Raw genomic sequence first — 12,884 nt, 5'->3', positions numbered from 1 at the left:
GGCGAGTTTGCTTAATTTGTCACAAACAATTCCATGCCCTTGTGGCAACTGAGGCGAGGATTTTGATTCACTTGAGCATACGCCCTACACGCTTGCCGTAGCTGATTGTGGGATTTTGCAGCATCCATTGCCCTTGTTCACACAGGGTCTGGTCCTCAATTCATGGTGCTCCGAAAGAACGCGGCTGTTCTCAATTGACACGATACAGGGACGGTTCTAGCTTGGTCTGCCCCGTCGTCTTCCCCGAGCGGGACCATGGTGCAAACACTGGCGACCAGTCAGTGGTCGAGGCAAACTCTCTTAGCGGAAGATGGGGTTCGTGTCACTGAACCCCGTGGGGAGGCGACACCTCCTTTCTCCTTAGCTTCTTAAGAAGGCCGGAGTCTGGAGCACTATATGACAACCATCGAACTCTTCTAGAGAAGAAGTTGCTACGTCTCGTCTGAAGAGTGTTGGCTGCACTATACTTTGCAAGCCATAAACTTGAAGCATCTTCTCGAACACTGGTTCCATCATCATGGCTAAGCTGACCTCTTACAACCTCAAAGTATGGTTGGTTGTGACCATTGCTGCCTTCAGCTGGGGCTTCGGCGCCTCCATCTTTGCGACCAGCAGTGGCCAGCCTGGGTTCTACGACTATTTTGGGCTTGATCCTACAAGTCGGCGTACGTTGCTTGAACGCCATGTTTTGTTCCGAGCATGGCTGCTGATACTGTGTTCCAGATACGGCAAACATCCTCAGCGCAATCAATGCTTGCTTCTTCGGCGGTTGCGCACTGGGCGCCCTAGCCCAGTGCTACGCTTCCGACTGGGTCGGTCGTCGAGGAGCCTTCGCCATATCTGCGTGCCTTACTCTTTTGGGGGCTGCTCTGGTTGCAGGCTCGGTCCAGATTGCCGAGCTCTTTATGTTTCGTGTAGTTCAGGGCATCGGGTCAGGTATGATACTCGGCCTTGTGCCTTTGTATCTCACCGAGGTTGCTCCACCGAAACATCGTGGGCTCATGGCTGGATCAACCCAGTTTGCAGGTGGATGCGGCTATATCGTGTAGGATTCTCGTTCTCCATCATGCTTTGAATGAATCTCGGCTAATCAAAGCTCTACACAGCAACTCTTTCGCCTCAATCGGTTGTTATCACTCAACCAATCTCTCTCTGAGCTGGCGCCTTCCCCTGGCATGTGCCTGCATTGGTCCTTTAGGACTTCTTGCTGGTCTCTTCTTCATTCCCGAATCTCCACGTTACCTGGTGTGGCGAGGAAAGCAGGAGAAAGCCTACGACATTCTAAAGCTACTTCACCATGACCCCAAAGCCCCTTCCGAGGCAGACGCTCAAGCCGAGTTTACACAAATCATCCGGCAAGTCGAACTGGATAAGGAGGATCAGGCCACGTTAGTCGTGATGTTCCAAAAGCCATCGTGGCGGCGGCGATCTATCTCGGTGATGATTCTTCTGTCAGTATCCCACCAAAGACACACTTTTGTACGGAATTAATGATCTCCAGATTCATGCAACAAGCTGCTGGTACATACGGCATCACCAACTACTTTCCACTACTCATTCAATCTCTCGGGATGACGGCAGATCTAGCTTTGTGGTTATTTTGTAAGTCCCATACCATTTCGGCGTTGTTACTTAAATGACAGACTCACTATCGAAGGTGTCTACTCGGTCGTCGCAACGCTCGGCATCGGTGCCTTCATTCTAGTGTTGGACAGATATGGACGTAGATTGCTCCTCCGTATGTATACCTCCTTGACTCTTCCATGCAGACCAATTCACTTCCTCTGCTTCACGGAAAGACTGTTCGTTTCCTCCACGACGAAAATTGACTGAAATAGTCATTGGATTCGCCACGGTGCCATGTATCCTGCTTGCTGAGGCCCTGCTCCAATGGAAATACCAAGGCACAACTTCCACGGGTGGAAATGGCACCTGCGTCCTTTTCATCTTCTTGTTCATCATCTTCTTCCAGGTGAGTCTGTCTTGACAACTCATCAATTACCACTGACAGCTTCAAAGGCTATCGACGCTCCTACTTTCGTCTGGATGGCCGAGGTTTTTCCAACCGCCATCAGAGCCAAAGGCGTCAGCCTAGGACTCTTTGCCTACTTCGTAGGGACCGTCACCTTTTCGACTCCTGCCGCAGTGGCTTTACAGAGCATGTGAGTTGCATTCCATGTCAAGGACCAAACCAGCCTTCTAATCAAAGTCTCCTCAGCAAATGGGGTATGTTCCTCATCTATGCCGGACTCTGTGTGGTGTCTTTGATCGGCGTCTACTTTTTCCTCCCCGAGACCAAGGGTATCCCAGTCGAAGAGATTGGCGCACTTTTTGGTGACACCGTCGCGGTGTACCTTACGGAAGACGGGACGAATATTATCGAAGATAAGTCGAGTGCATATCATGTCGAACTCACCACCGTTGAACAAAAGGCGGAAGAGAAAGTCTAGTCTTTGGCGGCGCGACGATCTAAGGGCGGGGATTGCTTGACTGGGTTTGCTGTATGCTTATCCGAGGCTTTATGTCATGTCATTTTATGCTACCGCTCTGGAACGTAAACATGGCTTTGCCAATGTTTGTGGGAGAGTCCGAGAGCTAAAAGGGAGGGAAGGCAAGCTCTCGCAGTTTGCGAATCTCGAAAGTGTGTTAATATTCTTTTGTCAAGGGTTGCTTTCCAGCTTTCGGTACTCTGTGTCTATACGAACAAGCCTTCTTCGACAGTAGCAAACCTCATCTGGTCATGCTGTATTTCTTTCCTCAGCTCATTCTCCTCCGTATCCTCCAGGTCGAGGTCCAAGTATCCCGTTTTGGGGGCCCACTTCCTCGCCGCGATAAACAGCGAACGACCATTCACGGTCGGGTCGCTCAAGAGGCGCAGCAAGCACTGCCCAGCATCTTCCAGAGTTGCAAATTCAATTCCTCTCGCGCGTAGAAGGTTGGAAAGTTCCTCGGACAGAATCGTGGTCTTGATTGCCCACGGGCTGATCACGTTGACTCGGCTGCCATATAGATGTGCCGTCCGCCTCAAACCATGCATCAAGCCTCTGACGGCCCATTTCGTGGCACAATACTGTGGCATCCTGAGGCAGTCGTGAATCCCCGCCCCCGAACTGACGAGGACCAGACACGTGTCCTCTTGCGAGGGAGACGGAGTGGTTCCGTTCTGCTTGATGAAATAATGCATCGCGATTTTGGACGTGTAAAGGACACTGTTGAGATTGACGTCGACGGTGCTGAGTTCGGGCTTGACGGGTCCATCCTCTTCGTACAGAAAGACTTGGTCGACCTCGCGGTAGACGCCCGCGTTGGCCACGACATGGTCGATCTTCCCACGAGGAGAGAACTGAGCGGCCTCCTTGAAGAGACGGACCTGGTCCTCGAATTTCAGGAGGTTGCATTCCACGAACAGAAGGTGCTCGGGGTCTTGAGCCGCGAAGGCTTTGCCACTGGTGGTATCAACATCGCCGACGACCACGTAGGCTCCCGCGGCGCGCAGAGCAAGACTATATGCCGAGCCGATGCCCTTGGCGCCGCCCGTGACAATGGCAGTCTTGCCCTTGAGACTGCTGGTGTTGAGCTCGATTGTGCAATCGATTGCACCGCCGTACGGGGAACCGACCATTGTGGACTTTCACAAACCGCGGGAAGCTGATCACGGACCTAGGTTCTCCTCAGAGCTTCCGGGAACACACAGCTGCAGTGTGAAGCAAACGAGGTCCATATTATGGTCAGAACCTCTCACCACGGTATGTTGAGAAAAAGGGGAGGGAGCTTTTACCGTCCCTCCGCATGCCGTGTCAAGCGGCATAATTGCAGTCCAAGTTGCCTCGAAGCATTCGGTCCCCTCAACGACTGCCCCACGATGGGCCGAGTCCTCCGCAAGCCGGTCTTCGTACGGGGAATCAGTGCGGGAAATAAAGTTTATGGGGTCGCAGGACTTGCCAACCTTTTGGATCGGCCCTGGAGCCGTCCATTGGTCTCCCGGTGGTGGTATTTCGCCGCGGGGGGGGAAGCGGACAAAATCAGAGAAATGTACTCGGTACGGCTTACAAAGCTATCAATAGTAGATTGGCGATTCTCTTACACTACTATCGATGACATGCTCCCAAGCTTCAGCCTGCCGTACACACTAGACAGTCGTAATGCGGACTTTGGATACGTCCGGTCGCCGTCCGTCGCCGTCCGTCGCCATCGTTGTCCCATAGTGCTCCCTCGTTGATCGAAACAAATTCGATCCAGCCAGAACCACCATCATCTCTCCGCCCTGCCTAGCATGCGCACTGGCCGACCTCAAGCAATCGTGTAGGGATGCTGCTGAAAGTATTCTTCAAGGGTGGTAAGTTTCGCACTGATATTCTTCTTCGACTGGGCCACCTTTTCCTCGCTGCCAGGCCCGAAATAACCGTACTCATCTTGGAAGGCGCCACCGTCGGCGAACAGCTCGCCGAAGAACGGCAAGGATTTGGCAAAGTCCTCGTACGAGAGCTGCTTGTAGACGATGGTCTTGCCAGTGGCCTTGGACAGAATCTCAGCTATCTCTACCACGCTATAGAAAGCGACCGCGGCGTACAATGTCTGGCCTTCGTACTTGTCGGGCTCGGCGAGGATGGCGTTGACGAACTTGCCCGTGTCTCCCCCAGCGTCAATATACGGCAGCCGGCAGCTGGGCCGGACGTTTCGAATGAGAGAATACGTGCCATCGCCGTTGGGCTGAGGACCGAGAAACGGCTGCGTCTCAAAGTTCTCCATGAAGTATCCTCCACACCAGAAGGCGCTCTTGATGGGCAGAGTCTTGATATACTTCTCCCCCTCGGCTTTGGCATCAAAAGCTGTGACCGCCGTATACTTGCCGCCGGAGAGATCGCTGTAGGATGGCAGGGTGCTGAAGATGATGTATTCGAGGCCCTGTTCGACTGCAGCGTCGGCAACGGTCTTGATGATGTCGACTTCGACTTTGACGGCATCGGGGCCAAAGGCCGGCGTCGTGACGATGAAGACAAAGTCGGCTCCGGTCAGAGCTGTTGAGATGGAAGCATGGTTCGCGATATCGCCCTCAACGACTTCCACCTGCTGCTTTAGGCCCTTGACCTTGTCCGAGCTGGCGTCTCGAGTGATGGCGCGAAGCTTGTATCTTTGGGAGAGTTCTGGATCGCTCAAGACATTCTTTATCACGGAGCCTCCTTGGCGGCCAGTCGCACCGAGCACCGCCAGAGTCTTGGACATTTTTTCTCATATGTGGTTGAAACTGCAATTGCTATTAACACTGAAGATGTGAGCGCTGATTTCTGTTCCTTCTCAAACTGCGTTAAAGTAGGCATCCGAGAAGTCATCGACGTTGTACTTCTCTCAGGTTCGTCCGAGCCAAGCCCGATGCGAGGACTGGATTCCCACTCGGATACCCGCTCGGTATACTCGGACGAAAACGAACAGAAACGGGATAGGGTCGGCTTTGGAGGAGACTGTGTTCGTGCTCATCGCAGTCTGGCTATGTGAGCAGCAGCTCGACCATTCTATCGACTCCGAAAACTCCTTTCCTCCGCCAAGTCCAAGGTCGGCATCTCAGTTACCATGTGTTGGGCTCAATGACAAATTGGTAGATGACCAGTAAGTCCGGGAACTGTACGTTACGCGATTTCGTATATGTATTTATGGTTGCCGATTGTGGTGCAATTCATTCAAACCGACCAGCAGGGGTCACACCGAACAATCACGCAGAAACTGCCCCCATTAAACACTCCCAGCATCGTCCTCTTCCTCTTCCTGCTCTCGCGATCCCTGCTTTTCTCAACGCAAAACCAACTACAAGTAGAGCGATCAGGAATTCTCCTCCGAGCAGACATGGACAAGCTTGAATACACAAAGCTCGCCCCTGAGCCGCCCACGGAGCTGGGGCGTTATAGGGTCCTGTCCAGCACCGCCGGCGTTAGAGTGTCTCCATTGTGCTTGGGTGCCTTGTCTATTGGTAATGCGTGGCAAGGAGTGCGTCGGTTTCTGCCTGCTTTGGTGGCAAGGCATGTGCCCTTCAAGCTCGATGCTAATGGATTTATGCAGTGGTTAGGCAGCATGAGCAAAGAAGCATCGTTCAAGCTACTCGATGCATACTACGAGGCCGGCGGGAATTTCATCGACACTGCTGTGGGTCTAAGCATGACATATCGAGTTGTCCAAGTTCTCACATCTACCAATAGAACAACTATCAAGATGAGCAGTCAGAGAAATGGCTCGGGGAGTGGATGGCACAGAAGAAGAATCGCGATATGCTAGTCATTGCGACGAAGTAAGCTCGTTCTCGGAAAAAGGTTCAAGTCCATTCACGGAAACACCAGATATACCTCGGATTATCGCAGCCACCTTATTGGGAAGGGCAAGGCCGTAAACTACGCAGGCAACCATGGGAAAAGTCTCCATATCTCCATCAAGGCCTCCCTCGACAAGCTCCAGACGGACTATATTGACCTTCTCTACGTTCATTGGTGGGTCAGTCAACGTCTCTTGCGTCGTTCGTTAAGAATCCGGCTTCTAACCTTTCGTGCAGGACTGGACGACATCGATCAAGGAAGTCATGGACAACCTTCATATTCTTGTCCAACAGGGTAAAGTTCTTTACCTTGGTATTTCCGATACACCGGCCTGGATAGTCGCCATCGCCAATCAATACGCCGTGACCCATGGCAAGACACCCTTTAGTGTCTACCAGGGCCGCTGGAATGTGATGCTCCGTGATTTTGAGCGTGAGATTATACCCATGGCTCGCCACTTTGGCATGGCACTCGCACCGTGGGACGTGATCGGAGGAGGCAAATTCCAGTCCAAGACACAAATCGAAGAGCGAAAGAGGGCGGGTGAAGGGCTGCGTTCCGAGCAGACTGAGCAGGAAGCCAAAATCTCCGCCGCGCTGGAAAAGGTCGCGAAGGAGCACGGTCTGGAGAGCCTCAGCGTCATTGCGCTCGCGTACGTAATGCAGAAGGCGGGCGCCCTGAATGTCTTCCCCATCGTTGGAGGGAGAAAAGTCGAGCATCTACACGACAACATCAAGGCTTTGAGCGTCAGGTTGACGGCTGCGCAGATCAGCTACCTGGAAAGCCAGACGGATTTCGACGTCGGGTTTCCCAGCAACTTCGTGGGCGAGAGCCCAGCAGCCACGGGACATAGTCCACCCCTGCTTGCCGCGGTGGCGCAGATTGCGTATCCGGTCCCGGCACAGCCGTTCGTCAAGCAGTAAAGACAAGGAGAAAGCGGTGGTGAAGGTGAGAGGGAAGGTCAGTGGTTATAAAAGCGGGACAGCTTGGGCGAGCCGCACGCGAGCTGGGAGCAGTCTTTACTTATCTTTTGTCGCAAAGATTCGATAATCCGTCATGAGTGGCTATTGGAGAGTTAATGAAGGGGTCATGAACAAGGAAAGGCAAGCCGAAAGCACGATCGCTTAACAAATGCATTATATACGGCTCGTTGGGGTCACTCAGCAAGAACGTGACCGACGGAGAGCCGGAGATGGCACCCCGTAAATGTCATGATTGATGATCACCGTGTTGTTTCTTGTATGGCTTAATAATGATACAGCCAGTGGTTAAGGAACAATTTCGGAAAGTTACCATTGAGCACAAGCCAAAGAGACCAGGTGGGTGCCAGGGGGAAACACTGCGATGGCCAGGCGCAGTCACAGGATACGCGTAGACCAAGTTAGTTACTCTTCGAGCCCAGGTCATAAGAATGTAAAGGTATTTTGCTTTTCCTGGGAGATCGAATGTCGAGCGGTGCTACATACCCGTTCTGGCATGAGGCCCGTTGAAGGCTGATCTGGGGAAATGAGATTGGCAAGGGTCGAGGACCTCAAGTCGCCGCGCCAGTTGCAGGGTGCTGTGCCGAGGTTCGAGTAACGACTTCCCCGAGAGGTTTGGGTACCAGAGAGCGTGCTCGTATATAAAAGTACATTGAAGGTATGCACGACATGGAAGCAAGGTAGAGCAGGATTAGACCTGATGAGGGATGGGGTAATAAAGGGTGGAAGTAATAGAACCAAAATGAAGTGAAAACGGACCGAATCGAGGGGAATCCTGAAATCTCGCTCTTTACCCAGTCACGTTCACTAACTGATTGTGGATTAGTGCATTCTCTGTCCTAACGTCCCTCAGCGTCTGATTGGCCAACTGCGCCTCTCCTCTCATTTCAGCGCAGCACCGCCATTCGACGTCTTTAAACGCGTCTTCCGTCAACTTCATTTCCTGCGGTTCCTGAACCTGCTCCTCCTGTTGGCCAGAGAAATGCTACCCATCACACACTCTTTGCACGGCTCATTTCCTCCACATGGAAAGGGCTGGCCGATCGAGGGTGCCAACCAGCATCAGCTTGGCCGAACGTGGCAGGACACAGTCCCTATTTCTACCCGATCCTTACTCCTCGAGATTACATTTCCTTCCTCGGCCCTTCATAACCAACTTCTATCTCCTGTATACCCTGCTCAGCTACCGAGTACCTGCATTAGCTTCGGGCTGGTTGCGCAAGCTTTGTGGGGAAGATGCTGGCTCTAGTATCACTTTACCAGCATTGGGACAACAATGCTGAATTGTCCCGAGGCACTCGATACTTCATATGAAGCATCAGCCGCCGACCTCGTCTCAGTTTGCCATTCATTCCTCCCAACTGCACGAATCTTTCCTTTCTCAATCATATTTGGTTCTTTTTATTGCTTTAGTCTCTCGTCTTGGTGCTTGCCTTGTCGAGGGCTTCCACTCTTGAATCTTTCACTGCTCTCGCGGCTTGCACACCTTCCATTCATTTTCTAGCTCCATCTTTGCCAGGTCCGGCTTCCACTCACTTTTCCGTGTCCTTGTCCCTCATTATTGACCCAACATGTCTTTTGCTTCCATTTATGTATCGTTTCTTCTGCTTCTAACCCTCGTCAACGCCGCACCGTTTGCGCTTCAAAAGAGAGGTACTTGTGGATCTCCATAAATGATAGGGATCTGTGCTGATCTCTTCCTCCAGCGATTTCTCAAGATTTGTTCAATGAACTGTCATTCTTCGAACAATACTCGGCTGCCGCATACTGTCCGAACAATAACGTGGCCACTTCCACCTCCAATATTACGTGCGCGGCTGGGAACTGCCCCCTTGTTCAATCGGCCGGGGCAGAGTCACTACTTGAGTTCCAAAAGTAGGCAGTGTTTACCCTCTCCATTTTATTTGCGCTGGGTGTGAGCAAGGCTGACGTCCCTCTTCTAATTCCAGTGAAGGCCTAGAGGACGCGACTGGATTCGTGGCTGTCGACCATACAAATCAGCTGATAGTAATGTCCTTCCGAGGCACTACATCATTCGAAAACATACTCGCAGACATCAATTTGGTGATGGAACCTTGGGACGTGTGCGATTCGTGCACCGCACATTCTGGCTTCCTTGATTCCTGGCAGACTGTCAAACCACAGATTCAGAACGTTCTCGCCAACGCCAAAGCTACTTATCCTTCATACCAGATTATTTCTACAGGCCATAGCCTAGGCGGTGCAGTAGCGACGCTGGCTGCTGCTGACCTGAGAAGCTCAGGCTACGACATTGCTTTGGTATGTCGGCTCCCCGCTGGTCGTCCGAGTCCACGATTCATCTGACTGACATTGGCTCTCTCAGTACACATACGGATCGCCGATGACAGGAAACTACTTTCTGGCAACGTTTATCACGAACCAGTCGGGTGGCAACTACCGCGTGACCCATGCCCAGGACCTGATCCCCAAGCTGCCAGGCTACCCAATCTTTGCCCACGTTTCACCCGAATACTGGATCACATCGGCTACTAACGTAGCGGTGACGGTGAACGACATCCAGGAGAGCACCGGCGTGTATGATTTGCAGGGTAATCAGGGACAACTGGACAGCAGCATTACGGATCATGGTTGGTATTTCAATAGTATTGCGGCGTGTTCACCGGGGCTGGGGTCGGAGTTGGTCAGATGAACGACAACGGCCGCAGATACTGGGATAAGTGTATTCAGGGGCCCTGTTTCTCCTAGTACAGGAAGTCAGTGGTATCATGATTCTACTTTCAAGGGCTGTCGTCGGACGAAAGTACTTGGTATTGGGGTGTAGGATTACAGCATCTTGCCTAATTGGAGAATAATCGATCTACTACCACTTGTCCCTACATTTTGCCCAACCTGATACTCGGTACGAGGACGTTGCTGATATGACGGGTGCCTTGGATCTGGAGAACTGAACCTGTCAAGGGCTCGTTCACGCTTCAGACTATGGCATCGTCCGATATCGCGGCCCTGCTACTATTCGCATCTTCGTACCATTTCCTCCCAAGTGACTTGCCGGGATCCTTGGCCGTACAGCACCTGGAAGGTCCGTGAAGGCGGATGGCCCAGCTATTATGCACACCATAGCAGGAAGATATTGGCAAGGCAGTGAAAGGAAGCTTGTATGCGAGAGTAAATGAACCCCAAGGAAAAGGGGCCATCACGTGATGTGGATGCGGACTTCGGGGAACCTGCGACAATGTTTCAAAAGGTTCCTTTGCACCAGATCCATCGCCAATTCCACACCTCGTCTCAAAGCGGCTGCAGAGGGGCAGCCTTCGGGCGTCGAGGGCCATGAACAATGTTGGAACGGTAGCTCTGCGAATAGCCAGAACAGGCTTACAAGCCTCGCCTTCCCACCCTTCTCTCCGACCCATCTCGCGAGCATGGCTTCTGAGCACATTTTCCTGTCATGGCCAGGAGTCTCTGACATGCCAGCGATCGCGTAATCCCTTACTTCAATCTGCCTTCCAAGGAATACAGTGTCGCACCTTCTCACGGTCTGCTCGACGCAGCTTTCGCCAGTCTCCCATCGTGCAGAAACTCAAACCTTATGGAGCCGACAACAAGCCTGAGAAAGGCCTGAAGTTCCAGGACGCGGAACTCAGCAGAGAGCAGATATTGTCTATCTTCGGACGCCACGCGCCACCTACTGAGTATGCGAATCGACTGCTTCGAATCCTCCATGGCCGCCGCCACGATGGAACGCTGGATCTGCCGCTTCCCAAGGACGTCGAGTCGCAGTTGGGGAAATTCCCTCATGCAGTCGAGGACGGTCTACGCTATTTGAGGCAGACGTATCCAATCGACGAAGATGAGGCGATTCTGTACCGCATTGAGCGAGAAGAGGACGAACTTCCAAAAGACCATCCTTCGGTTTTAATGCAACGGGGACAAGATATTGGTCTCTATAGAGCACATAACCCATCGGAAGAACCCTACTACGGTCCCCAGAGCGGGCACTATCAGGCCGAACTGAGCGAAAAGGAAAGCGATCCGTATGGAAGGAGTGAACTGGACAGGATCCGTGCAGAAAATGAAGCCAAACGCGAACAGGAAGAGGCGGAATTGCAGGCACAAATCGATAATGAAATGGAGAAACTCGAAAAGATCCAGACTGAGCGATCGAAAGCCCTCGCCGCACGTCCAGAACAAGGATTAGAGACGGCCAAGGAGCTGAGGCCGCCCAACAGTTTTGAGAGATGGGTGCTGAGAGCTCGTAACCGAGCCCAGTCTAAGCTGACGCTCGAATCGCCAGAGATCGCTCAGATGACCATGTTGCAGCGCCTCTTTCCTTCACTTCTCCTCGTTGCCTTGTTATGTGGTGGTTCCTACCTCTTTGCCCAGGCCTGGACTCGACCAAAGCAGTCCGACCGACTCTTTCCAGCGGTGTCGCTTTCATTCGCCACCATTGGCACTCTGATTGCCATCAACACCGTTGTGTGGCTGGCTTGGAAGTTCCCGCCTTGCTGGTCTATGCTGAACAAATACTTCTTGTTTGTTCCCGCCTATCCTTATGCACTCAGCATGCTGGGAAACTTGTTTAGCCACCAAACACTATGGCACTTGACGATGAACATGGGCGCTTTGGCGATCTTTGGTCTTCCTCTTCACGAAGAAATCGGCCGCGGTAACTTTCTATCCATTTACTTCACCTCGGGTCTGATAGGAGGCTTTGTGAGTTTTGCGCGCCACGTTGCTCAACGCAATTTGGCAACTTCTGTTCTTGGGGCGAGTGGATGCGTGTATGGCATCATATCTGCATATCTTGCCCTCCACTCCCGGTAAGGACCAATTCCTGTGCTTGTCGAATATTAAAACTCACTGACACGACCGTTACAGCGATAACTTCTCTCTTATATTTATTCCCCACGAGTGGACGGACAAACTGTCTTTCAACGGCCAGACAGTCTTGGTGCTCCTTACCGTGAGCCAAGTTTTTGGAGCACTAGGGCGTCTGGGAAGGTACGACTACATTGACCACTTAGGGGGGATGGCGGTGGGTTACGCCTATGCTCGATGGCTACAGAGCAAAGGGCATAGGCGAAGGGAAGACACGACCAGACTGGGTTCATGGTGGACGAACCTGGTCGGGAAAAAGCCGTGAGTGTGTATATCATCCTGCGTAAGAAGGAAGTTCTACGACCTTATTTGCAGATGAAACAGCCAAAGCCGCATCCGTGCACGGTGTTCTCGGCTGCGAAGGACGGTTCTCCGAGCTAAGCGAGAGGGAGGAAACTTTCGGTACTCCCATCTGATCCAGAGGTCTCCAGAGGTCTTGACCAAACGACCAGGCTGGACGTGGCCGGCTTTGAGATAATGGCTTGGACATGGCGCGGTCTTCCTGCAAGACGAGCCTGTTGTGCGTCCGGGCACATGCTCCTAAGGGTGAAGAAGCATTGCTGCAGCATGTCAATCATCGGCTTGACTCATGCATGGCAGTACAGCTCCCTATCTAGGTACGTAGGTAGCTGGGTTGAATAGAGAACAACTCCACTCAAGTACCAGATGTCATCATTAGCTACCAATCAAAGAACTCTTGAACGGATGCATTTCCTCGCACGGAGATTACTTCTGAAGCCATCTGATT

General features: G+C 52.3%; 5 protein-coding genes across 5 annotated transcripts; 3 read left to right on the top strand and 2 right to left on the bottom strand.

Moving 5' to 3' along the window:
- Positions 1-517: 517 nt before the first annotated feature.
- On the top strand, positions 518-2,450 carry Z520_11386 (uncharacterized protein; the record flags this gene model as incomplete). Its single annotated transcript, XM_016781875.1, has 8 exons — positions 518-665; positions 724-1,045; positions 1,107-1,451; positions 1,502-1,602; positions 1,658-1,738; positions 1,839-1,972; positions 2,020-2,162; positions 2,219-2,450. 8 exons carry the CDS (start codon positions 518-520, stop codon positions 2,448-2,450), a joined length of 1,506 nt encoding a protein of 501 aa, XP_016627033.1.
- A 245-nt stretch (positions 2,451-2,695) lies between these two features.
- Z520_11385 (uncharacterized protein) lies at positions 2,696-3,622 on the bottom strand (the record flags this gene model as incomplete). The annotated part of the gene is made up of 1 exon (XM_016781874.1): positions 2,696-3,622. One exon carries the CDS (start codon positions 3,620-3,622, stop codon positions 2,696-2,698), a length of 927 nt encoding a protein of 308 aa, XP_016627032.1.
- Positions 3,623-4,290: 668 nt separating this feature from the next.
- Z520_11384 (uncharacterized protein) lies at positions 4,291-5,223 on the bottom strand (the record flags this gene model as incomplete). Its single annotated transcript, XM_016781873.1, has 1 exon — positions 4,291-5,223. One exon carries the CDS (start codon positions 5,221-5,223, stop codon positions 4,291-4,293), a length of 933 nt encoding a protein of 310 aa, XP_016627031.1.
- Positions 5,224-5,838: 615 nt separating this feature from the next.
- Positions 5,839-7,222, top strand: Z520_11383 (uncharacterized protein; the record flags this gene model as incomplete). The annotated part of the gene is made up of 4 exons (XM_016781872.1): positions 5,839-6,135; positions 6,189-6,277; positions 6,327-6,477; positions 6,536-7,222. The coding sequence occupies 4 exons, from the start codon at positions 5,839-5,841 to the stop codon at positions 7,220-7,222; spliced, it is 1,224 nt and encodes a 407-aa protein (XP_016627030.1).
- Positions 7,223-8,850: 1,628 nt separating this feature from the next.
- On the top strand, positions 8,851-12,401 carry Z520_11382 (uncharacterized protein; the record flags this gene model as incomplete). The annotated part of the gene is made up of 6 exons (XM_016781871.1): positions 8,851-8,932; positions 8,986-9,154; positions 9,229-9,559; positions 9,624-9,892; positions 10,810-12,078; positions 12,137-12,401. The coding sequence occupies 6 exons, from the start codon at positions 8,851-8,853 to the stop codon at positions 12,399-12,401; spliced, it is 2,385 nt and encodes a 794-aa protein (XP_016627029.1).
- Between the last annotated feature and the right edge of the window lie 483 nt (positions 12,402-12,884).

Source organism: Fonsecaea multimorphosa, assembly GCF_000836435.1.
Source record: "Fonsecaea multimorphosa CBS 102226 unplaced genomic scaffold supercont1.38, whole genome shotgun sequence".
Classification (NCBI taxonomy): Eukaryota; Fungi; Ascomycota; class Eurotiomycetes; order Chaetothyriales; family Herpotrichiellaceae; genus Fonsecaea; species Fonsecaea multimorphosa.
The sequence above is the reverse complement of the archived record's forward strand: the minus strand, read 5'-3'. Positions and strand labels throughout refer to the sequence as shown.